This window comes from Sesamum indicum, linkage group LG12 (assembly GCF_026168435.1).
Source record: "Sesamum indicum cultivar Baizhima isolate 11 linkage group LG12, ASM2616843v1, whole genome shotgun sequence".
In the NCBI taxonomy this organism is placed as follows: Eukaryota; Viridiplantae; Streptophyta; class Magnoliopsida; order Lamiales; family Pedaliaceae; genus Sesamum; species Sesamum indicum.
Window position 1 is genome coordinate 16,129,169 of NC_142668.1, and position 24,145 is coordinate 16,153,313.

Sequence of the window (24,145 nt, forward strand, 5' to 3'; positions counted from 1 at the left end):
TAGTATATTTTATATTTTCCAGGAACAGCAGGGTAATTTGCTATCACCTCTTCCCTACTTCCGTCAGAGAATCACATAAAACAAAGGCAATTATGTTTTTAGATGGTACAATAGCGTATGTGTTACCATACAAGTTTTTTGAAGAACAGGCAAACAACTTGAAAGGAGTACAAATTGTACTTCACCCCTCCCATTCTGAACTACGAATATACAATATGCTAATCATATTTGCTGGTGATAAGGGAATAAGTTTAATCAAGTACTTATGAGACAAGGAGGACAATCTTTCCTATATGCTTGCTGCTTTCAATGAGCTGGTGAGCTTCCACAGCTTCTCCCAGTGGAAAATACTTGTACACAACAGGTTTTATTTTCCCTGCAGCAATTGCTGGCCAGACATTTTTTTCCACTTCACTTACAATCAGAGCTTTGTTTTCTGGGCTCCTGCTCCGCAGGCCGGCAGCTAAAATAAGTTGTGAAGTTGAGCAAACACAGCGTAAGAAATACAGCACACTTAAGCTTAAAGCAGTATCACCAAACCTAGATTTAAACGGTGGATAATAACGGAAAAAATATGATAAGATCAAAAACACTTATGGTATATTCTGATGCTATAATCTTCAACAGGATATGTCAACAAGAACATGTAACAAAAGTATGTTACCCTGCACTGTAAGGCGTTTTGCAAACACACTTCCGAGGTTTATTTCAGCCACTAATCCACCCATGAAACCTATTATGAAAAGCCTCCCATCAAAATTCAAGCTTTCCAGGTTCCTCTGTAAGTATGAGCCACCAATATTATCTAGTATGACATTGACACCTGTTGTTGAACAGTTGCAAATTAGATATTCAGACCAATAAAGAGCAGATAAGAAAGAAATATTAGCAAGCACATTTCTAGCAATTGAAGTTGCAACCAAACTATTGGATTAAGAGCAATAAGTGTTGGACCTTTCCCCCCAGTTTCTTCCTTCACTCGGGAAACAAAATCCTCGGTCTTATAATTGATGCAAACATCAGCTCCGAGGTCCTTGCAAGCAGCTAGTTTTTCCTCACTTCCTAAATGACACAGTTATAAAGTGTTAAAAAACTTTCAAGCAGTAGAAGGGAACTAATCGGCAAGAATCAGTGAATGCCATCTTTGCAGTCACCTGCAGTGATGAACACTTTGATTCCATGGTATTTAGCCAGCTGAATTGCGAATGTACCAATCCCACTGGAGCCCCCATGTACCTGACATTACATGTGAATTATAAGTTAAAAGCTATAATAGATTATAAAAACAACTAAAATAAACAGAGAGTATGTAATAAGCCTTTCAAAAGATCTCATACAATCAATAAATTTCATAACATTTAGAAAACTTCACAGCCTCGTTGATTAACTTATGTACAATCAGGCACTGAAAGTATACCAGGAAAGTTTCTCCTTTGGATAGGTGGCTCATCATAAATACCGTGGACCAGACCGTGCATGCTACCTCAGGAAAACTAGCTGCATCCTGCAAAGAAACACCAGGGGGAACAGGAAGAACTTGTGCAGCAGGAACAGCAACTTTCTCCGCATACCCTCCTCCACCAACAAGAGCACATACCTTTGCAAAGCACATTCCCATATCAGAACTTCACAACAATGACAGCAAGAACAAGCCAACATTCTGAATTTCCTACTCTCACAACCCTACTGGGAGTATGACATGTCAATTGGCCCGCCGTGAAGATCTCACCTACCGTTATCGCACTGTTCGAAGCATACAAACTATTTCACTCTCACTAATCAATCAAAACTTCAATACCGACCATATAACAAGCAGCAACCCACTTTAATCTACAACACGGAACTGATTATTATAGATCTAAGAAACTAACATTTCAGTTAATTTAGTACATATTTCCCCCTATAAACATGAATAAATACGAGAAGCACAATTTAAAAAACCTGGTCGCCAATCTTCCAGCGATGAACATTTTTGCCAACTGCTTCAACGATTCCGGAGCATTCAAGACCCGGATACTCACTATCACCCTTAGGGGGAGGGTGCCTGCCCTGCCGCTGAAGGGTATCAGCTCTGTTGACTGCGGTTGCTGCAATTCTAATCAAAACTTCGTCGTCTTTGATCTTTGGGTCCTCGACTTCTCGCAACTGTAGCACTTCAGGCCCACCTGGCTCTGTGATCACTATCGCCTTCATAGTGTTCTTCAGGATTGAGGGTTTCTGGTTGATTAATGCGAGTCTGGAAGTGGCTATTGCTGGACAAAATATATGCAAATGTGTTTGTGTATGTATGATAGGGAGAGAGGTGGGAGTGGGACAAATTAACACGTGTAGTAGTGGACAGGTTTCTCTCTAATCTCCGTTTTCTCCAGTTTCTCGTCAAAGTCGCACTATGGTGCAATCTACCAATGTCGCTGTTCCAGTCCTTGGTCATTCATAATAGGGGTAAATCATAACGACTTCATTTTGACATAATTATATATTTTTTTGGTTATATAAAAAATTATAAACATAATTTCGATGTTTCATGAAGTTATATAATTTTTAAATGAATATATGAAATTATCAATTTTATTCTTATTTTATTTTTTTTAAAAAATATAAAAAATTAAATTAGGTGGATGAAAAAATTGGAGAAATTGAGAAAAGATTATAAAATTTTTTTATAAAATAAATAAAATTATAATTTTTAATCTATATGGGTATTTTGATTAAACTATCAAAAAAATTAATAAAACCTAACGATTAACTGACGAATTAAACTAATTGTTAGTGCCCGTTAAAATTATTTCAAAGGATGTCATTGTAAAAAGGGCAAATTTAATTAAATTTTATTATAATTTAATGGTTTGGAATAATAATGAGACATATTAAAAGAATTAGGACTATTATGATACATATGAAGAACTAATACAGGAGCAATAGTAAATATGGGAAATTAATGAACAAATCTGATAATGTATTATTAATATAACTAATTAATAGTTACTATAATCATTCATCAATTGTTAAAATAAAATAATACTTACATATTTGAACTCACATCCTTGCAACTTCTCAATTTTACCTATTAACTAATTTTTATTAATAAGATAATCTTTATCCTCTTCTACCCTCATTCAATTTTATCTTTTGTTAACTTTTCATGCAACTCATATGGATATGAAGAAAGCGTTTATTTTTAATAAATGATATGTTCTTTATTTTATTTGTTTTGAAATTATTGATTTATTATTTATTATTTATAATTAATGGATTATGTATTGTATACCGTAATAATATGCTAATTGATAAGAAATATTAATGTATATTTAAATAAATAAATAAAAACACTAAAAATTGAATTAATTAAATGATAAAAGTATTGTAATATATATATTTAAAAAAAAATGAAGCAGTTATATCCTATGATGCAAAAGAGAATGTTGCTACAAAAGTTAGGAATTTGGAGTGGTAACCACTACAGTAGCCTCATAGTCTGATGGAAGTGGCTGTTAAGTACTTGAATTTACCGTGTACTTCTTATTTCCCGCAATCATACAAAAACAGCACCAATCTTACACGATTGCGTATTACGATTCGATTATTACAAAAAGAAAAGAAAATAGTTGGTCGATTTTGGGGTTCGTTCTTAGGCTTCCCATCCCAAAATATACCGTGAGACTGCAGGTACTATGATTCTTAGAAATGCTTTGTCTTCTTTGAAAAGTAGTTATGCATTGATGATTATATGATCTGATGTACGCGTATTGTATGCTCGACGATATGCGGCAGAAATGGGTGTGTCCGATCGATGGTGGATCAGTAGGGCGGTTATTTGCTTGCTGATAATTCCGAGAATTAATGGTTGGGGAAAAGATGGCCACTACGTTATTTGCAAGATTGCGGAGGTATTTTTGTTTTTTTTTTTTTAATATTTATTAAATAGTTGTAGAGGAAATGGAAATGATATTTATTTAGAAAAAAATCATTGGGTCTAGGATGAGTTCTTCAATTTCCTAGTTGTTTTGGGTGGTGGGTAAGCGGCTTAAGTGGGAGGGTTTCGGAAGGGGAGTTGACGATTTATTGTACAACAACGGGGGTGTAGAATTTTTTTTTTTTTTTTTTTTCTTTTACAGTATGATAAAGCGTCTGCAAGGAAATTGATGCTTAAAGAAGATTTGGGAAGGCCCTATTTTAAGAATTTTATGAAGTACCTTGTGGAAAAACTTTTACCTATAGATTCTGACGGTTATATCTTTTGCTGTTGTTATAGAATTATCTTACGGAGGATGCTTTAGCTGCAGTCAAAGCATTGCTTCCAGATCATGCTGAAGGTGATTTAGCTGATGTTTGCTCCTGGCCGGATGAGGTTCGTCGCAATCCCCACTACCGCTGGAGTAGTCCTTTGCATTACGTAGACACACCTGACTTCAGGTGCAACTACCAATACAGCAGTAAGTGGATTTTGCTTTTACATTAATTTTCATTCGTCACCTCCGTTGTGTGCAATGTCTTTGAATTTGTTGATTGCTTTTTCTAAAGGAAGAAATTTACCCTATATCAGTTGAGTGATGCTACCACTGTAACTTGCTATAATTGTGCCTTTCTATGGTGCTGTACCACCTTAGTTATGGTATCAGTTGTACATTATGCGTGCTTTTAGTTTTACTGACCATCAGGTTTTCACTGGACGCAGCAATCTTTTCCCTTCTCAGGGCAGATGGCTGTAGGAAATATTCAGTTTGTCATCATCTGAGGGTTTTTTTATTATTCTTCTTTTTCTTAATGTTTTGTTTTGCTGTTGCTAGCTACTTGATATATTGCTTCTTGCCTGAGCCTATATGATCTTGTTTACACAATAATCATCCCATAATTTGCATGGCTGAGCGTGACTTCATACCAAGACTATCATTTAATCCTCATATATTGCCATACATTTCAATATTTTTTGGTACTGTATTCATCAGAGATGAATAACCCAACTACTGGATGGAATGTCCTTGAGAAATATATTTGAGCTTCTAAGTTGTACGAATACATTGATCACTTAATTAATCTATGACAGGAGATTGCCATGACTCTGCTGGACGCAAACACAGGTGTGTTACTGGAGCAATTTACAACTACACAGCACAGATTATGCCAGTGCCTCATAAATCCCATTTATCAGTAGTCAAGTGTAAGCATCAACTGTTATCTAGTGATTTATTACCCAGAAACCAGTAACTCAATTCTTTCAATTACAGACAACTTGACTGAGGCACTTATGTTCCTATCTCATTTTATCGGTGATGTCCACCAGGTCAGCTCGTTTTGCTTATTAAGTTTCTCTTTTGCCTTCATTACAATATGCTAGCCTGTGGATGATAACTGATGTACTGTGTAACCATGATGATTATGTGATTTAGTAATTGTGGAAAATCTTAGGAGTGCAACTGACTCTTAAGTTGGAGATAATGGCTTCTGCATTCTTACATCAGCTATTCTCAAAAGGCAAGCATATTCACTGTCATCCATAGATGATTGCGGGTGTGGGAGTTTAGATCATAGATGCCACTTCTTAAAACACTGATCTGTTTGGAAAGAGACACCAACACTCAATTAAAATGACATGCAAATCGTGACTATGGTGCTGAAAGGCGAGTCCTCATATTTATTTCATCAAATGATGCACCTAACTGTTTCCTTGTGAAGACAGTAAGAATAACTCACGATTAATTACCATTGAAGACCATACTCAAAGTTTGCTGATCATTTCTTCTTCCAATAGAGATTAAGTTCATGATCCTCTTCACTGGGATGAAATCCATGTCGCATGTAGAACCTTTGTAAGTAAAATTGCAAATATCAAGGAATTCAGTTGTTTCAGAACCTTAATTGTTGATTCAGGGAGAATGACTCCAGCTAATGAATTTGGTAGATGATGTATGAATGTGTAGCTATCTTGTCTTTGTTGCATTACAATTACTTGAGGGGCATCAACTGTCGTGTACCTCTTGATCCATGTAAGGAGCATTCTAGAACAATCAGCTTCATTAGTTGTGGTTAACATCTGAATGCTGCTATCTAGTTCAGCTGTAGCCAGGATCATTTCAGAACAATAAGCTTTACTAGTTGCGGTTAACGTCTGAATGCTGCTCTGTAGTTAAGCTCTACCTATGTCTTCTTAACTCTAGTCCCATCAGTTTGAATTCCAGTTTATGTTTCAATATTTCTGATTTCTCATAGAAATAGAAATTGAAGAAGAAAAGTGTTAATGTGATCCGACAGTGTCTTAAAATTATTTTTGGTTGGCAGCCATTGCATGTTGGCTTTACTGGAGATGAAGGTGGGAACACAATTGTTGTACGTTGGTACCGGAGGAAAACTAATCTGCATCATGTGAGTTACAAGTACTTTTAGGCATCAAAGTTTGGATGATATCAGTTATGCTGCATCTTGTAACTTGTTCAGAGGGTAGATGGAAGTATTAATATGTTTCATTTTATGCTCTCTTATTTTATTATATTTTCTTATTTCAGGTGTGGGACAATATGATAATTGAATCTGCGCTGAAGACATTTTACAACTCAGATCTCACAACAATGATTCAGTCTATTCAGCGGAATATCACGGTAAGTTTATGAATTTGCTAACTTTATTGGAAAATGAAGAATGTTCTAATAAAATCATTAGAAAGACTAAATAGGCAGGGAGAAGATTCCTCATAATTAATATTAAATGAGTAATTTTCTAAGATGTTGAAGGCAATTATATTTAAAGATTTATCAAACATTCTGCATTAGCTCTTTGTAAGTATTTACTATAGAATTACCCCCCTGTTATATTAATGAAAAAATGATGATCACACAGTGGTTTATGTAGTTATGACTTTCCCTTTCTCTCTTTGCAAGAGATACAAATCTTAACACAGATTCTTTCTAAATTCTAAATTAATTATAAGTCACCCTATTTCTTCCTATTTATTGCATTGTCAACCTTTTTCTTTGTTCCCATCTGACTGCAAATAGGAGGCATTTGTTGAATTATCAACTCAGAAAAATTGCAAGGGTGCAGTTTGTCCAAACCCGTAAGTATACACTCTTCAATAAATTTGCGTTGAACTTTTCTTACTGTTTCTTCTTCCTCCATATTTTTTTGGTTTAGGGTGGGTATGATTGGTTAGATTGGAGACGTGACTGTATTTCTTGTGTCAATACCGTTGCAGGTATGCTTCTGAAAGTGTCAATTTAGCTTGTAAATTTGCCTATAGAAATGCCACTCCTGGAACCACCTTAGGAGGTAAAACTGATCCTGGCACTTCTGTTCTTCAGTTATTTGTCTTGTAAATTTGTCTTGTTCGACTGGTCAGTAGCAGCTACAAATCTTCCAAACAGGACTCCTTTAGCATCTTTGAGCACTACAAGATGAAATTGCCACCTTAGGGGACTAAGCTCGAGCAATTCAGACCTAATTATTTGGGTTGCGTGCAACTTTCTGGAGGGCTTTTTTCCTACTTCGCTTTACTCATGAGAAAAATCCTAATGATTCCATTTTGTAAGGCCTGATCTTTCAGTGATCACCTCGTCTGTGAAAATTGTATGACCAAAATCATCCAATTATTAATCTTCTATATCATTTCTCATGGTCCCATAACTTTTTGGAGTAGTTTCTTACATCATCTGAACAGGTTGACCATCGGCAGAATGCTTGAGCTGGGTCACCAGATAATCATTTCTTCTTGCCATATCTGCTGATATAATTGCAATCTTGGATTTATCACATAATTGTAGTTACGTTTTCATGTCTGCTAATTTTTGCTTTTTTGTGCAGACGATTACTTCCTCTCTCGGCTGCCAGTTGTTGAGGACAGACTAGCCCAAGCTGGGGTCCGTTTAGCTGCTCTTCTCAACAGCATTTTTTCTGTACACAAATCAATTGCAGAAGAATGAAAACAACCAGATGACATAGAGATGAAGCAGCACAATATCTGGATCTGGACCAGACCAGTTTGTGCATTATCCCTCTTGGCTTGTGCTTTCCCTCACGTCAAGGCATGGACTGCCTAATTAAATAGTTGATTATCTTCAAAGTCAACATTTGCTATAAATCTAAGAAATTGTACCTATACATGTCTTCATAGTCACATGACACATTTCTTTAAATGCTAGGATACCTGTTATCCTGGAATATGCCTGCCCATCTTGCTTGTACTCATAAGCAACTTAGCGGGCACTTGAAATAAGGAAAATCTTTAGCTTGTAAGCATTGTAACCTTATCAATAGTTTACGTGTATATATTCTCAGCCCATGATTATGGTGGGTCACATTGTCCATTTTCAAGTCCCAATAGCAAATGCAATCGTCAATTCTCAGAATGGGAGAATCCAGAATTTTAGGAGGGATGTCTTTGTATTTTTCTGCTTCCCTTCTTTGTATTTGTATTGTTTATGATCCTTGTGTTCAAGCATGGAGCAAAGAAGGCCATGCCATGACATGCAAAATTGCACAGGTAGACTTAGCTCCTTTTCTTACTATCCGGAGTATAGATGGAAACAAGTTGCAGCTGATGTACAGTAATCATCAATCAGAACATTTCAATTTCTATCGAAATATTATAACTCAAACAAGGTGGAAGAAACAATGCCTCGGGGAAAATACTGTTTTCTTCTTCCATGCATTTTTTTTTTCAAACAAACTGAACACTGACAAGCCCAAGGTTTTGACGGTATTTAGTTATATTGACAACTTATTGGTTATGCATGAAAAACAACAGGACCTGCTGGAACCGGAGGCAAAGCATGCTGTTCAAATGCTGTTACCTGACTATGTTAATGGGGATCTGTCAGCACTCTGTGTATGGCCTGATCAAGTTCGGCACTGGTATAAGTATCGATGGACGAGCTCTCTTCACTTCATTGACACACCTGATCAAGCCTGTAATTTTAATTATCGGAGTAAGTCAAAGAATATCATCATTTATTTATCTCATTAACAAAGGATTATTCTTCAGATCGAGTAATGTAGTATTGAATACTGGTGGATGTATAAAGGGGACTGTCATGATCCGCATGGAGTTAAGGATATGTGTGTGGCAGGCGCCATTCAAAACTTCACCAATCAGCTCTCACACTACCGGCATGGTACCTCCGATCGACGCCGTAAGAAATGTCCTTTCATTTCCTTTTCTTGTTCCTATTTCTCGTTCTCAGTGAATTTAATATCTTAGTTTAACAATAATCTGATGTCTCATTGCCATGACAGATAACATGACAGAGGCCTTATTGTTCCTAGCACACTTCATGGGAGATATCCATCAGGTAACCAGAAAAAACACTAGCATAAGATCTTTACGAGTTAAATAAATCTTAGTTAACAGTGATTAACTTTCTGTCTGTTTTTCTATGCTGGTCACAATTTTCCTTGATAGCCAATGCATGTTGGTTTCACAAGTGATGAAGGGGGAAACACCATAGACTTGCGTTGGTTCAGACACAAGTCAAATCTGCACCATGTGAGTATTGCCTTATAAGGTGCTTGTTTCCACTACTTACATCATATTAGAACATTTACGGGATTCATTATCTAGAATAAGAAGACTCCATCCTTACATTAAATACCTTATATTTTGTCTATCTAGTTGTGTTAGAGTTGCACTTCCAGTAAGTTTAACATCATTGGTTGTTTTTCCAAAATCATGTGTCAAGGTGTGGGACAGGGAGATAATTCTTACAGCTGCAACGGATTACTACGGGAAGGACATTAACCTTCTGCAAGAGGACATTGAAGGGAACTTCACTGATGTAAGTAAATGCTACTGCAATCCGTTAACCTCCTCCTCTGCCAATAAAAAGGATCGACTTATGTCCTACATGTTCTGGTTGGATTCTGTTTCTTATTTCGTTCATATACAGCCACAAATTACTGGAAATATATCGCATGCTTGCAATTTACCAGAGAATTTTCTACTAACAAAGTCTCTTTAATATGTACCATACAACTAGGGAATCTGGTCCGCGGATCTTGCCTCCTGGCGAGACTGTACTGACCTTGTTTCCTGTGTCAACAAGTGAGTATAGACAACGATACATCAATAAACGTAGTAAATACCAGTATATAACAGTGTATTAATGCAGAAGTTTCCTTCTATTTACATTGTAATGTTGAATCCATGAATTCTCTTCTCTTCCAGGTATGCTGCTGAGAGTATAAATATAGCTTGCAGATGGGGGTACAAAGACGTTGAATCAGGAGACACTCTTTCAGGTAAAAGCGCCCTTTCCCCATCTGAATAAAACACATACTGTTTATAGATAATACTCCGGAATACAATCTTCAAATTCAGTTTTCCTTTATGGCCTTTCTTTTTTCTGGGCATCGGATCTCTTATTAACCAAGTAGTTGCAATCTTGTTTATGCCGACAGATAATTACTTTAATTCAAGACTGCCCATTGTGATGAAACGGATAGCTCAGGGCGGGGTCCGTTTAGCCATGATTCTGAATCGGGTTCTTGGTGATCATACGCAAGAGAATGATTCTTCTGTTGCTCCCACTTAATTAATTCAGCATTCAACCCCCTAGATATTGTAGTTTAAGCATTCTAACTGTTAGCCTCCAGCACAATATTACTGTGCCTTCACAAATATTCTCAGCAGCCAAATCACAACCAAAAACAGGGAAAAGTCGATTTGAATTATTTATTCAGTCATTTTTTTTCAATTAAGTTTCACTTGATCCACAAGTCTTGATTACCAATCAGCCAAAGGGAAATAGGTATATATGGGAAACTTTTTACTCAAAGAAGTTTTTGCTGAACCTAATCCGTTACAGGGTAAGTATAATATACTTATTGATTGATCGTTTTCTCTATACAATCACAAAATAAAATTGTACTTCTTATATAACTAATTGGAGTTGAATCAAACTCGTGAATTAGAAGTTTGCGGATCAAGTTTCTGCGATAAGACGCAATGGGGAATAAATTAACAGAGGTGATCAAAACGCAGACGCAAGTTGTTGAATCAATTTCGTCGCTTGCACAACAAACCTTTTGGAAAGATCAAAGGAAAAGGAAATAGTCGAAAAAGACTGCTCCATGATCTTGGTTTGATCTTTTTCCTTATTCTACTGAATGGACCCTCTGGCCCACCCACCCCATTCCTAGGACAAGTATAAATTGAATAGCAATGAGATCAATTTGATCAGAATGGGTTGCGATTAAAATAAAAGGTGAAGATTTAGATTCTAAATTATGACCTTTTATGGTTAATTAATTACACACGACCTACGGACCATTCGTCTTACGTAGTCTGAAACTGAATAGTGCGGGTCGCAGGATTCGCAACGTCAGATTCTTGGGAATATTCTGGACAAGTAGTAAATGGATCGGCCCTCAACCCATTCAATTCAACCCTAATTACAGTTGGGTCAGTCCCGCGCGCCGCTACCTTCTAGAGTTAAATTGCATGCTTCACTAATACGATGTTGGTGCATTTCATCGTAATATACATTTATATTTTTGGATGTTAGTTCAAAATACACGAACATTTTACTTTTTATAAAATTACAGTTACAGTGTTTAAAACGTGTTAGTATAATATTTTTTAAGTGTGTTTATATAAATTTCATACTTAAATAAGTATATTTAAAATTATGATTATAAAAAAAGTATTTCTTTATTTATTCTAGACACGTAAGAGTATTTGTTATATACTCTGAACAACGTGCAATAACAACTGATAATAATATAAGAAAAATATAGCCACTAGAAAATGGCCCTTAAACCTTGTTATTTTTGACCTTATTTCTCGTGAGTCACGCATTAGGAGTTATGCCAACCGCGACTATACAAGCATGTTGTACCTAGATGTCTCCATTGTCATCCTATTAAGAAATTCAATGTTGAGGCCGCGCGCGTAACTGAGAGGAGCAGGTACCCACCCCCACCACACTTTCTTGCTTGCCAAGGCTTTGATTTCAATATTTTAATGTTACTACTGTAAAAATATGATTGTTGTTGTGCTACTATATTGATTTCCAGAGTCGTGTTTTCCTACTTTCTTCCTTTCTTTTCTGTTTTTGTCGTCAAAATATGACTCCGGAGATCATGGACATGTGCAGTATCGGGTTACTATCCATATAAAAAACCCTTCATTAGAACCCTTCTCCGCTAATTGCAATCTCTCAGCTATACTTACATATACTTGTTTACATAGAATTATACGTACAGAGAAGCGCACAGGTCTGAGTTTCTGCTTGCTCATTGTGCATCAACAAACTGTGTTTTCTTTTCTTTTGGTTTATGCTCGCTTTCTGCAGGGGATTGAAAACCTTTTAACATTTGTCTGCAGTCTAACTGCTTTCTCTATATACCTGATAAGTCTTACAGTGACGTCTTCAGATCCGGAATATTTTACACTAATAGGTAAAAGGTAAAATAGAGAATGTGTGAAAGGGAATATTTTTTTGTCCATCAATGATTTGCGTTGTCAAAATATAACTGAAATAGGCCTATAAGAAAACGTTAAATCTCGCAGGGTATTGAATTTGACTAGTTTCAGTAAAAACAATGAGAATTGTACAGGAATTGCTAGCTAGCATTAAGAATGTCTCATGATGCTAGAATTAGCTTCTTCTGTTTCTTGGTAATAGATCCCTTTAGTAGAGAGTCACGAAGAGTTTTTCCTTTGAAGCTGCCAACAAAATTGATGGGAACATAGTATTCTTGTCTGTTGATTAGTCTTGGAAGTTTTTCTCTGTCTTGATCTAACTTCTAATTGGATGCATTGAACAGAAATTTCAAAGGTCCTAGTCATTGTCTTTACTTCTCCACATACTTTGGAACCTTTATGGTCCTTCCAATATAAGATGTTTTGGTGTTTTCAGTTGCAGAATTGGTGCAGAAAAAAACTTATCCAGTTGAAACTTGCTTCAGAATAGTATCAACTTTTTCGGTACTCTAAACAAGTGAGCATGGCTTTGGCAAGGATAGCAAGAAATGCTTACAGGCGACATGGAGGTGCCATGGGCACTTACACTTGTGAGAGGGATGTGCTGCGCGAGGGAGCATCTGCACACAGATGTCATTCATCTTTCGGTGGAAATATCACAACCTTCAATCAGAATGTTATAGCAGGCGGCAAGCTCTCATTCCTCTCACGCATTAGAACCTTGGGTGGTATGAATTTTGGAAGCAGGGGAATTAGAACAGCCCCTCAATGCCAATTTGCTCATGCACAAACAGCAATGGTGGAATCTGATTTGGAATATGAAAATCCCAAATTTCCTACCCTAGAAGCCACAAAACCCGGTGAAAAGCCTCGAGTGGTTGTCCTTGGCAGTGGATGGGCAGCATGTAGATTCCTCAAGGGGCTTGACACCAGTTTATATGATGTTGTTTGCATATCACCAAGGAATCATATGGTCTTCACTCCTTTGCTTGCCTCAACTTGTGTTGGAACTTTGGAGTTCCGTTCAGTAGCAGAACCAGTCAGTCAGATACAGAGCGCATTAGCCAAGGAACCCAATTCTTATTTTTTCCTCGCATCTTGCACTGGCATTGACACAGACAAGCATGAAGTAAGTAGCTGCATATATATATATATATGTATATGTATATACTTCTTCTGGTTATGTCAATTCGAGAAATCCTATTTAGCTATGTCAATATACATATATCGTATCAGTTTGTAGTATCTTTAGACTGAAAGGGATGTATTTCCTGTCTGTTTTTGACACTCAAACATGCCTGTGCATAATCCCTGAAATAGCCTATGGTAATCTGCCTTCTACTTTTACCTTAAAATACAAGCTTGCATGTTTATTTCTTGAGACTGTATGCTTACGACATATCTTAGGAAGCTTGTAGACGTGCATGAGGGAGGAAATGATGATCCCGATATGTTGACATTTAAATTACCAAAATACAACAGGTGTACTGCGAGGCAGTTGGTGATGGCAGACTTTCTCAAGAACCTTACCATTTTAAAGTTTCATATGACAAGCTGGTGATAGCTTCTGGAGCTGAACCACTGACCTTTGGCATAAAGGGGGTGAAGGAACATGCCTTTTTTCTGCGCGAGGTGACTCATGCCCAAGAAATACGGAAAAGGCTTCTCCTAAACCTGATGCTCTGTGAAAGTCCAGGTGAATTTTTACATACATTTAGTAAAGAAAAAAATTGTATGGACTGCAATGAATATCATAAGGATGGCTTTGTTATCACTTACCTTGTTATCATTTAAACACAGTTCCGGCTTACTGTTCAACAATGAACATTATTGCAGGCATCTCAGAAGAAGAAAAGGAACAGCTGCTGCATTGCGTAGTAGTTGGTGGTGGACCTACTGGGGTGGAATTCAGTGGAGAACTGAGTGATTTTATCATGAGAGATGTCCGTCAGCGGTATGTACATGTAAAAAACTACATCCGTGTCACCCTCATTGAGGTATGACTACGTCTCTCACATTTTATTAATTTGTTGAAATTGATTTTAGCTATGTCCTCTTCTTACAACTCATCTATGAACCAGGCAAATGAGATTTTGTCATCGTTTGATGTTGGATTAAGACAGTATGCGACAAAGCACTTGACAAAGGTAACTTCAACACCTTTCATTCTCATGACAGGAACATATATCCTAACTTTGCTTTGGGTCATAATTGACTGCTAGCAATCTATGTCAGTATGGAGTCCGGCTTGTACGAGGTGTCGTCAAGGAAGTTCATCCAAATAAGCTAGTTCTTAGCGATGGAAGTGATGTACCTTACGGCCTTCTTGTTTGGTCCACTGGTGTTGGTCCTTCTACGTTTGTGAGATCACTCGATCTCCCCAAGTCCCCTGGTGGAAGGTATATTATCTACGTTAACCAGTTGTTCATGTTGGAGTCTGTATGCATTATATATATATATATACCGTGGGTGTTTTCTCTGTTTGGCAATCCCTGGAATGAAATGCCTCTTTTTAAAGGATCGGTATTGATGAATGGCTACGAGTTCCATCCGTGGAAGATGTATTTGCCATTGGGGACTGTGCTGGCTTTCTTGAACACGTAGGGAGGCCAGTGCTTCCAGCTCTAGCTCAGGTCTGGTTACTAGATTTCTCTTTTCTCTTTTTCTTGTTGACCGCACAATCCACAAGATAACAAATAATGTTGTCGTTGATTAAAGTACGGCATTGAAAAATATTGATCAGGTTGCAGAACGCGAGGGGAAGTTTCTTGTCGAGTTGTTTACCAGAATTGGGAAACAGGACGGCGGCAGGGCTTTCTCTGCGAAAGATATTCCCCTAGGCGACCCATTTGTCTACAAGCATCTCGGAAGCATGGCCTCTGTGGGCCGCTACAAGGCTCTGGTTGATCTACGCCAGTCCAAGGTCAGTCTGAGTGCTCTTCTCCAAACCTATATTCCACCAGTCATCCCTAATAACAATCCAAGATCATTAAATGAGAGAAACAAAAAACTAGAGGAGGATCTTGACATTCATCTCCTGCTGCAGTAACATTTGAAATCTGTAATGCTGACCATTTTGACTGAATTATCTTATTCTATTGTCTGATTTTGACAGGATGCAAAAGGTTTATCATTAGCTGGATTCATAAGCTGGTTTATCTGGCGCTCCGCGTACCTGACGCGAGTAATCAGCTGGAGAAATAGATTTTATGTTGCTGTAAACTGGGCAACAACGCTCGTCTTCGGCAGGGACAATTCCAGGATTGGGTGAAGCAAACCTTCAAATTATGCAACCCAACCAATCTCTTACTTCAATACAGCGTCGTGCTATTATTATTCCATTGGAGAAAACTCAAAATTGCCTCTTACCTTTCTTTTTTACTCATTTGTTATAGAAGCATATGGGCATGCACAAAACCTGTTTCGCAAGCCAGAGGAGCAACAGTCTGGGATTTGAATATGATACTCTTACCATCATAATTAGCCTTTGCGAATAATGAAAATGTTGATAATGCGGATTCGCTTTTATATGCTCTCGAATGTAACTTTGAATAAACAAGTTAATTTCACGCCACAAAGAAAATTAGAGGAGAAAAAAGATAGAACCCGAGCTTCATATGTCCATCCCATATAATACCTGTCAATTAAGTCCGCGAAACCCACCTTAACCAACAAAACAGCATAGCTCAGAAATTTCATAAATTGAGCAGTTGATTTCTTTCATTTGCACATCACAATATCAAATTTTAGTGTAGCTTAAATAAGCAGCAGACTCCAAACTATACAAGAATTTACAAATTCTAGACACATAAGATGGATACCTTCCCCCTTTGTTGCACCTAAACTTAAACCTCTGCCCACAATAAATCAAGGGTGGGTTTTTTCCTAACCAGAAGTGGAATGAACCACTCAGGTCTCTAAATCTAATTTGTAAGAGATGATTGTCTTGCTCCTCTAATAAACTCTCAGAATGAGAAAGATCCCACTTCATCCAGAATGGCACAATGCCTTCAAAGACACAAGTTAATTTACCTTACATGGGTATCATACGCATCAAATAGGGTGTCAGGGACAATCAGAGGCAATTTATCTATGTACATGAACAGCCTCTTCAAATTCTCCCTTGTGATAGCTGTCATGTCTACCACATCCCTGCTGTCCAGAAACACCCATAGATCACCAGAATTTGTCCTTTTTAAACTGTCTCGGCAGAAAGGGCAAGATTGTGATCTTGAACGCCTGCATTAAGGAGACCATTCACTTATTATTAGCACTAGGAAAAGAAAATATTAGTGAAAACAGAAATCAAAACATGGCACCGATACTCAAAGAATGATATGCTTCCACAACATTCTGTAGCAGGAGGGACTACACAAACAGATGAATTTAGTGATACCTATCTAGATTCACCTAGAAGCAAGACCAACAAGATATCTGGTATATTCAATCCAACAGAAAAGAAATCGCCGTATTACAAGAATTTAAAGACAACAGTTGCAGTGAAATTCAACTCATCCAAAGAAACACAGAGCTTGCACAAACGATTGTGGTTGGAGCACCTATACTTGAGTTGGAAAAACATAAAAACATTATATCCAAAAGGTTATTGCTAAAATCCAGAATGGAAGCCAACATTCAATCTTCAAAAAAGTACAATAATTGTATCTGATAAAAGTACATTGTCCCCATTCAGAACCCAGACACTATACATATCATAGGTTGCTGATCTTTATTAAAATTGTTAGGACCAAAAAATCAACGAGATTTTTTAGAACCTTAAAAGACACCAGATAAGAGTTAAGAAGCATGATGAGAAGATGATGAAGAAATGAAAACCCTGGCGAAAGAGACAATTGTTCTCCGAATGGGGAGAGACCTGTAGCAATACTACCACAAACAACACTTCTCATCACCAGTATTATAGTATTCAATCTTATCCTGGAAAATGCTGTCCACAATATTTCAGTAATCATGCTTGCAAGACATTCATGAAAAACACTTAAATTTGCATGTAAAAGGGAGATAATAAGTTTACTCTATCAGACACATATCATCAGCATGCAGGAATAGGACTCTTAATTGATAAGGTCATCTGCATGCACATTATCGCATTAACTCTCTGTTGCTTGGCATGAATTTAATTCTTAACCATCATATCTTAGAGAATCTCAGACTCTTCGGGATAAAGTAATATATACCTGCATTTATTCAAAATTGAGAATAAATGCTAGGCAGAAAAGTCAAATCAAAACCAAAGAAGCAACTGTTGTCAAATCTCTAATTCAAACCAAACATTCTCGCTAGACAGTAGAGAAGGAAGAAAGTTATCCACTGACAATGCAGCTAGCAGAAAACTGGAAAATACAGTTAAGACACACCAATAATGGACCAAACAGGCAACAAGGTAAAGCTGGTAAGCATAAAGTATGTCTGTTTTTTTAGGGATTCAGCAACCAAAACTTGAAGACAAGAGAGAGACTGTACCATTCTCTGTAGCATTTCAGGCACATGGCATGGTTACAGTTTGGCAAGACTATCTTACTATTTGTCTCCATGCAAATCCCACATTCTTCTTCCCTTTCAATATCCAACTCCGAGCAACGCCTATGTTCTTCTTCATCCTTTCTCCTGTATCTCTCCATGCATACGGCTTTCTGCTTTTTATCTTCTGAATCTGTGACACCTCTTTGAAGTTGCAGTAAAGAGGGATAAATAACAGCTGGCCACAAGATATATTTCGTTCTCAGAACCACTAATTATTGGTCCTTCAAGAAAAACTGTAATCTATATCTATGAGAAACCAGGAAGTTTACCATAGAATTCTCTAATGCTTGCTTTTCTCTCGTGAGTGGACATAGTGGTTGTGCCATCAACATATACCTGTACCATGACAAAGTTTTATCTATTGCACTCACAAATTGAACAAAAGATGAGCTATGGAAGGGCGGCCAGATGAATACTGGGTAAAGCACGTCAAACAGGACAAAGCCCAACCTTATATATTAGGATTCTCAACAGTCCGAGAGCACCAGCAAGGTGGCAGTCGGTCCATTGAACTAGAAAAAGAAAAAAATGTGCAGCAGGACTGTATGACATTCTCATCTGTAGACATGCGCCATCATACTCCCGTGAAAAATCAGATGCCCTGCAATTTGCAGTTAAGACTTTAAAATTTTTAGATACAGAAAAGGAATATTATCAACTAAATACCCTGAACAGAGCAATCTGTTTAATCAAATCTCCAGTAACATGATGTACGGAAAAAATCTAATAGAAAATGCAGTTTAAGTACATAGATATTTCATGTAGATCATTTTCAAAATTAATTTCTTTAATAACAAAGTTGATATTACAACCACCTCAGTGACCTCACAGACTTGGATTATCTCCCCTTTTTTTTTGTTTTGGTTCCCATACTTTTACCACTTGTGTTCATGGAAATCTAATTACGATGAAAATCCCCCTCAAAATCATCCAGATACTTCAAAGGGAAATTTTAGAACTCAAGAAACCACGGTTAGTTGAACCTGAAAATGATACCTTTATCACAACCTGAAGCAAGCGATAAAGTGAACATTAAACTATCTTCAATTACAAATCTCTAAATCAATATGCAGAGCCCAGATTCTTATAATTATATCAGCAAAAGGCCCTACAAATACCCATAAAAATAAGATAAAATAATTGAAGGAGAAAAAAAAAAATAGCTCCAAAACTCCAAGAGCCTAACTGAACAGTTTTCCGAGAAACAGATGAAAAAATACTGAAACAAAATCATGAAATCAAGGAAAACGAAGAAATCAAGCAAAAAAAATTAACTGATCATCAAAAACACAAATCAAAGAAGAAAAAAAATCAAAAAACAAGAAACTGAGGGTCAAATAATGACTGACAGAGTATTAGCATGCTGAATATCGGCTTCGAGAACTTTGAGCGAATCCTTGAAGGACTTCCGCATTGGAGTTGCGCCGCTTACGTACATGTCTCCTTTGAAGAATTTCTCCAGTTTCGAGGAATCAAAACACCATCAGCACCGATGGTTATTGCTGAATTTCAACAGCGTTAAAAGGTAAAATCAAAATCTCAGAAAAGATGAAGAGATATTTGTGGAATTTATAAAATAAAAATTGCTCTCTAGAAAGTTTCAAAAGAAGACTCTGGGACTGAGACTGACTCGCCAAATTTTGGAGTTGTCTTCTACTACTACTACTACAGTGAGGGAGAGAGAGAGAGAGAGAGAGAGAGAGAGAGAGAGAGCAGGACACGTGGACATGAGATGAGATGGGTGAGTAAGAGAAAATTCATTCCCCTTTTCTATTATTATCTTTGTAAAGATTATCATAATCTCGAATAATTAAATTATTGGGAAATAATCATTTAAAATTCCACTAAACTTATCACCTAAGTTTAATAAAATTAAATAATTTAGGCTCCCTTCTAAATTCAATCCAATTTGACCTCCAAATCAAAACTTGTACACAATCTAATTTAATATGTGATAGTAAAGAATAAAAATATGTAGAAATAATTGAAGGTAAGAATATAAAGGGAGTGGGTAGTGAGTGATTAATAATGGAGACAAGTGGGTCAATTTTCTGGTGACGCTCTTATCCTTAACCCACACCCCCATCCCCACTTCCCTTTCTCTTATTCCTTTGTTTTTCTTTCAACTTTCTGTCTCTCTCTCTTATCTATATATCTGGGGAAGGAACAGAATGCCCAATGCCCTATTTATTTTATAATAATGTATACAATTATTAACTAAATATTAATATTTATTTATATGAATCTGCTTTTTGGGTGTCCGCCACTTTAATTAATAGCTTTGGGTTGGGGTTGGGTTAGCTTTCGGTCTACGCAGCGCCTCCTTCCTTATTGATTGCTGCGTTTTTAGTAGCTTCACCTTCCACCACCACCGCCCCCTACTTTCCTATTATTCTCAGTCAACCCCTTTAAGCATTTTCTCTTTCACAAATCCCCCAATTACGCGGCCACACCGTTACAAATGACTCCCCCGCGCTCAATGATTATGAGTGAACTTCTATATTTTGTTAAGTAAAAAGTTTTAGGTTGTTTGTTGTATTTCTAGGAAAAATTTAATAAACGAAATGTATATTATTTGAAATAAATAATAGAAAGAAAAAATACATAATTGCCTAGCTCTAATCTCAATTTAATAAAAAAATAAATGATTATGAAATGAGGGATAACATATCCCCGATAATTTAGTAGTTAAGAGTTTGCTTGGTTCAAGTAAGAGAAAAAAAAAAGTGGAATAGGGAGGGAGAAGAAAAGAATAATAGCTTTCCTTTAAATTGTTTGATATGATTCGAATGAAAATAAATTTCAAATAATTCTCCTTTCTTGATACAAAGAAAATAAATTGATAAGAAAATAATAATTTCTGTAATTTTAATGCTTAACCTTTCTCTTCATTTTATATTAAAAAATAAATAAATTAATATTATATTGATATAATTTAAGTGTAGCAAAAATTTAAGAACCTTATTAATAAAAATATTTATCAAATAAGAATAAGATATATCTTTTACTAATACATCAAAATGAGTTTTGTTCATTTATTTTAAACTGTTTAGTTTAAATAACATAAAAATTACTAAAAAATATTTTCAACTAATGGTTTCGAGTTCAAGCATCAATGCGTTTGTTGATACAAAAAATAACTTTAGAGGGATTTTTTTTTTAAGAAGGGGGCGAAGAGATCCGCAACTTTCACAGTGAAAGGAGCTCGCTTACCCACTCCCCTTTCCTCCCATTGCTAGGAGCCTCGCCCTCTTGATAATGTAGATATATATGGGTAATAGAGTAAATAAAAATAAGAATCGTACTTTTTTATCTTTTTGCCATATACTTTCACTTTTTCGCTCGATTTTGGATGGAAACAAAACTGGACACAAGAAGAGTTTCATATAAATTAAGTTTTACTTCACCTCCATCTCTCCCCTCCAACCAAACACCAAATTATTTTTTATACATTCATTTTTACTTCAACTTATCTTCTACGCCATTTTTCACATCAACTAAACACACTCTAAGGTTGAGTTTATATGAACAAGTTGGAAATATCGTGGATGCGTGGGTTTTCTTCTCATTTTATACGGAATTACTGTATATATTGATTGAATATTGATATATATGTATTGCTCAATTTATGAGATATTAATATAGTTATATAATTATTGTTTAAAAAATATAAGAAATAATACAAAAGATTGAATTGATTAAAAATTGTGAAAAAAAATTATAGTCAAGAAAAGAGTGAAAGGCAGAAAAATATTAAAAAGTAATTAATACGTAATCAATGACAGATCAATATAGATAAATAGCATATAACTAACTACTTCTCTCTCTCTTTTATTTTTGGACATAGCCCCCACGATATTTTATAGAGGAATTTTTGAAATTCAAAAATTGAAAGTACAAAAATAATAGAGATAGTCAAAATATTAAAAACCTTTGAACTCTATACCATAACAGTATATAACAACAGGACATTAAATGAGGTAGTTTTAGGGTGAAATTACCAGTGTCTGTCATCCTCTAGCTTGGGACCATCTCGACCATTCATTCCTCGTCTCTAATGTGGCTTTCACATACACCACAACATCAACCTCTTTTCATTTCTTTGGTTTCAGATTATCAGAACCGTTGAATTTTAGCTTGGTGTAGAAAACCTTAAACCCTGAATGAAGCAAAAACATGCATTATTAGACAAATGTTAACTTTCAAGAATTAATTATTAATAACTGTATATTAAAACAATGTGTAGACATCTACATGCTCTTATGTTTTTAATATAATTATTAATTTATTAATCCCGAAAATATGATTTTATATTAAAAAATAATATTTTCTTTATATATAATTATAATCGTTTTATAAAAATAACCTTTTTAGCTTGGGACTACAGTGGAAAAGTCGAGAATTTGAATTTTGACATGGCGTGCAGTTTTATATTTTGAGAAATGTTCAACATAGGAATTAATATTTTTACCCCAGCATTTAAGTTCACATTTCCTCAATTAATCCTACATTTATAATTCGTGTGTTAAATGTTTGGATCATTGCTGCTTTTCTATTTTTAATAAATAAAATACAGTAACAACGATTTAATTGTTCAATATATTGTATAATTATAAAAGTATCCTTAACTTTTATATAATTACAAAAATTACTATTAACTATCCAAAATCGTGAATAGTTTGTATAATTATGTTGATGATTTTTTCAGAATATATATATGTAATTATTTAAAAGTAGAGGCAGTTCATGTAAATTATATAATTTTTTTTTAATAAATGTATGTATAATATTTAAAAAATAAATATAATTTATATGAATAAATTATAAGTTAAGTGTCGTATATATAATTATTAATTTTTAAAGAAATTTAGGCATGACCGAATGACATTAGCAATATTTAAGAGGACAATACGGTAATAACATATGCGGGTCCCGCCGGTGCTAAAGTTTTTCCCAAGGAATAGTTATCAAGAATTAAATACAGTTCTCTGGATGCTTCTCTTGCCAGTCACGGACGCCACCCCCTACACCTTTTTCCTTTTTATTTTATTTTAATAATTTTTGTTAATCATTAATGTGATATTATAATTTATATGGATAATTGCTCAATCTTCCCTTAATATTTAGTGTAATTATACATAAATTTTATGTGATTTAAAAAATTATATTTATCACACATAAGATTTACTCCCGTCTAATAAATAAATCTCTTTGTTAATCAAAGATCACTGAATTTATTGATGTTAGCAAAGAAATTGAATAAAATTGATATTTATTTTAATTGATTTGCAATTGATTTATTACAGGTCAAATAAATTTTTTCCACATAAGGGTAATTATAATGGTAAAGATATATTTTCTTGCATGCATTAAAACGTAACGACGTATGAAAATAATTTTATTATTTTTTTAATTGTACATCTTTCTTTGTTTTAATTTTTTTTTTCCTTTCAGCTGTGTTTGTTATACCTTATTAAAAGTAATGGGGAATCCGCTCCTGGGTCGTTGCTCTGCTGCATCTGGCCCGTCCTCTAGGCACGCAAGCCCTCGGTCACCGAGTCGACCTCATCCGCTCCCCCTCGATGTTTCGCTCACCCATGAGTTGCATGTGTAGGAAAATATTATTTTCAATAATAATCAAAATATATTAAAAATTCAAAATTATTGCATTTTACCTATTAAAAATGAAAAGTTTTATTTTATAAAAAAGTTTTTTTAAATAATATATTACGAAATATTTTATTTATTATTTAAAGAACTAAAAATTATATATATATATATATATACATAACACGAGTTTTACTCTAATATATATATATATATATAGGGATTGGATGATACCGATGAGGTGCATGAAATTGAAATGTGCATTTGAATCAATCAAAAGTGCTTATTTAATCATTGAATTGAATGGTGATGGATATGATATGATGAGATGGAGAAGGTGAGAAAATATCGGGTGTGGCGGAGTTGGCAATCTTGGTTTAAGATATAACTGACGCCATTGGATATATATTCACACACTCCTGCTGTCCAACTCACATCTCAATCTTACCCCATATATACATACATATATATATATATATTCCAGATAATTGTCGATGTCGCTACATTAATCTCGTTTACTTGTACTATACTATTTTTATTATTAGTGTGATGAATTAAATTTTATTTATTTTTTTCTTTTCGTCC

The 24,145-nt window shown here is 35.4% G+C and overlaps 5 protein-coding genes across 6 annotated transcripts; 3 read left to right on the forward strand and 2 right to left on the reverse strand.

The window, feature by feature from the left end:
• Positions 1-76: 76 nt before the first annotated feature.
• Positions 77-2,298, reverse strand: LOC105175484 (oxidoreductase, zinc-binding dehydrogenase family protein). Its single transcript, XM_011097932.3, has 6 exons — positions 1,942-2,298; positions 1,418-1,597; positions 1,155-1,236; positions 955-1,062; positions 665-823; positions 77-463 (listed from the first exon to the last, which is right to left on the reverse strand). The coding sequence occupies exons 1-6, from the start codon at positions 2,191-2,193 to the stop codon at positions 264-266; spliced, it is 981 nt and encodes a 326-aa protein (XP_011096234.1). The 5' UTR covers positions 2,194-2,298; the 3' UTR covers positions 77-263.
• Positions 2,299-3,428: 1,130 nt separating this feature from the next.
• LOC105175486 (endonuclease 4) lies at positions 3,429-8,294 on the forward strand. 2 transcript variants are annotated; one of them, XM_088876664.1, is made up of 10 exons: positions 3,429-3,666; positions 3,772-3,887; positions 4,253-4,433; positions 5,045-5,158; positions 5,226-5,281; positions 6,277-6,360; positions 6,501-6,593; positions 6,990-7,048; positions 7,187-7,260; positions 7,356-7,785. In XM_088876664.1, exons 2-10 carry the CDS (start codon positions 3,774-3,776, stop codon positions 7,364-7,366), a joined length of 786 nt encoding a protein of 261 aa, XP_088732790.1. In that variant the 5' UTR covers positions 3,429-3,666; positions 3,772-3,773; the 3' UTR covers positions 7,367-7,785. The 2 variants fall into 2 exon arrangements, with proteins under 2 accessions (XP_088732790.1, XP_011096236.1); XM_011097934.3 differs by lacking the exon at positions 7,356-7,785 and adding an exon at positions 7,792-8,294 and having other exon boundaries at positions 3,432-3,666.
• Positions 8,295-8,309: 15 nt separating this feature from the next.
• On the forward strand, positions 8,310-10,679 carry BFN1 (bifunctional nuclease i). The gene is made up of 9 exons (XM_088876663.1): positions 8,310-8,470; positions 8,735-8,915; positions 9,012-9,119; positions 9,223-9,278; positions 9,389-9,472; positions 9,666-9,761; positions 9,963-10,027; positions 10,151-10,224; positions 10,384-10,679. The coding sequence occupies exons 1-9, from the start codon at positions 8,315-8,317 to the stop codon at positions 10,515-10,517; spliced, it is 954 nt and encodes a 317-aa protein (XP_088732789.1). The 5' UTR covers positions 8,310-8,314; the 3' UTR covers positions 10,518-10,679.
• Positions 10,680-12,932: 2,253 nt separating this feature from the next.
• Positions 12,933-15,937, forward strand: LOC105175488 (internal alternative NAD(P)H-ubiquinone oxidoreductase A2, mitochondrial). Its single transcript, XM_011097936.3, has 8 exons — positions 12,933-13,538; positions 13,892-14,105; positions 14,246-14,406; positions 14,491-14,556; positions 14,645-14,808; positions 14,928-15,042; positions 15,153-15,332; positions 15,525-15,937. The coding sequence occupies exons 1-8, from the start codon at positions 12,933-12,935 to the stop codon at positions 15,678-15,680; spliced, it is 1,662 nt and encodes a 553-aa protein (XP_011096238.1). The 3' UTR covers positions 15,681-15,937.
• Positions 15,938-16,102: 165 nt separating this feature from the next.
• On the reverse strand, positions 16,103-19,600 carry LOC105175489 (E3 ubiquitin-protein ligase AIRP2). The gene is made up of 5 exons (XM_011097939.3): positions 19,303-19,600; positions 18,404-18,554; positions 18,223-18,289; positions 17,894-18,128; positions 16,103-16,648 (listed from the first exon to the last, which is right to left on the reverse strand). Exons 1-5 carry the CDS (start codon positions 19,389-19,391, stop codon positions 16,438-16,440), a joined length of 753 nt encoding a protein of 250 aa, XP_011096241.1. The 5' UTR covers positions 19,392-19,600; the 3' UTR covers positions 16,103-16,437.
• Between the last annotated feature and the right edge of the window lie 4,545 nt (positions 19,601-24,145).

Bases quoted from the DNA above. Each gene is read 5' to 3' on its own strand.
- BFN1 (XM_088876663.1), top strand. From the start codon at position 8,315: ATGCAATCGTCAATTCTCAGAATGGGAGAATCCAGAATTTTAGGAGGG. The intron at 8,916-9,011 runs GTAAGTCAAAGA...GGATGTATAAAG, and splicing joins CTGTAATTTTAATTATCGGA to GGGACTGTCATGATCCGCAT. The intron at 9,473-9,665 runs GTGAGTATTGCC...TCATGTGTCAAG, and splicing joins ACAAGTCAAATCTGCACCAT to GTGTGGGACAGGGAGATAAT.
- LOC105175488 (XM_011097936.3), top strand. From the start codon at position 12,933: ATGGCTTTGGCAAGGATAGCAAGAAATGCTTACAGGCGACATGGAGGT. The intron at 14,557-14,644 runs GTAACTTCAACA...AATCTATGTCAG, and splicing joins CGACAAAGCACTTGACAAAG to TATGGAGTCCGGCTTGTACG. The intron at 14,809-14,927 runs GTATATTATCTA...CTCTTTTTAAAG, and splicing joins CCCAAGTCCCCTGGTGGAAG to GATCGGTATTGATGAATGGC.
- LOC105175484 (XM_011097932.3), bottom strand. From the start codon at position 2,193: ATGAAGGCGATAGTGATCACAGAGCCAGGTGGGCCTGAAGTGCTACAG. The intron at 1,063-1,154 runs GTGACTGCAAAG...TGTGTCATTTAG, and splicing joins CAAAGTGTTCATCACTGCAG to GAAGTGAGGAAAAACTAGCT. The intron at 464-664 runs GTAACATACTTT...AACTTATTTTAG, and splicing joins AAAACGCCTTACAGTGCAGG to CTGCCGGCCTGCGGAGCAGG.
- LOC105175489 (XM_011097939.3), bottom strand. From the start codon at position 19,391: ATGTACGTAAGCGGCGCAACTCCAATGCGGAAGTCCTTCAAGGATTCG. The intron at 18,555-19,302 runs GTCAGTCATTAT...TGCAAATTGCAG, and splicing joins ATTCAGCATGCTAATACTCT to GGCATCTGATTTTTCACGGG. The intron at 16,649-17,893 runs GTACAGTCTCTC...TCCTTAATGCAG, and splicing joins CTGAAATGCTACAGAGAATG to GCGTTCAAGATCACAATCTT.
- LOC105175486 (XM_011097934.3), top strand. From the start codon at position 3,774: ATGGGTGTGTCCGATCGATGGTGGATCAGTAGGGCGGTTATTTGCTTG. The intron at 3,888-4,252 runs GTATTTTTGTTT...CTGTTGTTATAG, and splicing joins TTATTTGCAAGATTGCGGAG to AATTATCTTACGGAGGATGC. The intron at 4,434-5,044 runs GTAAGTGGATTT...AATCTATGACAG, and splicing joins GTGCAACTACCAATACAGCA to GAGATTGCCATGACTCTGCT.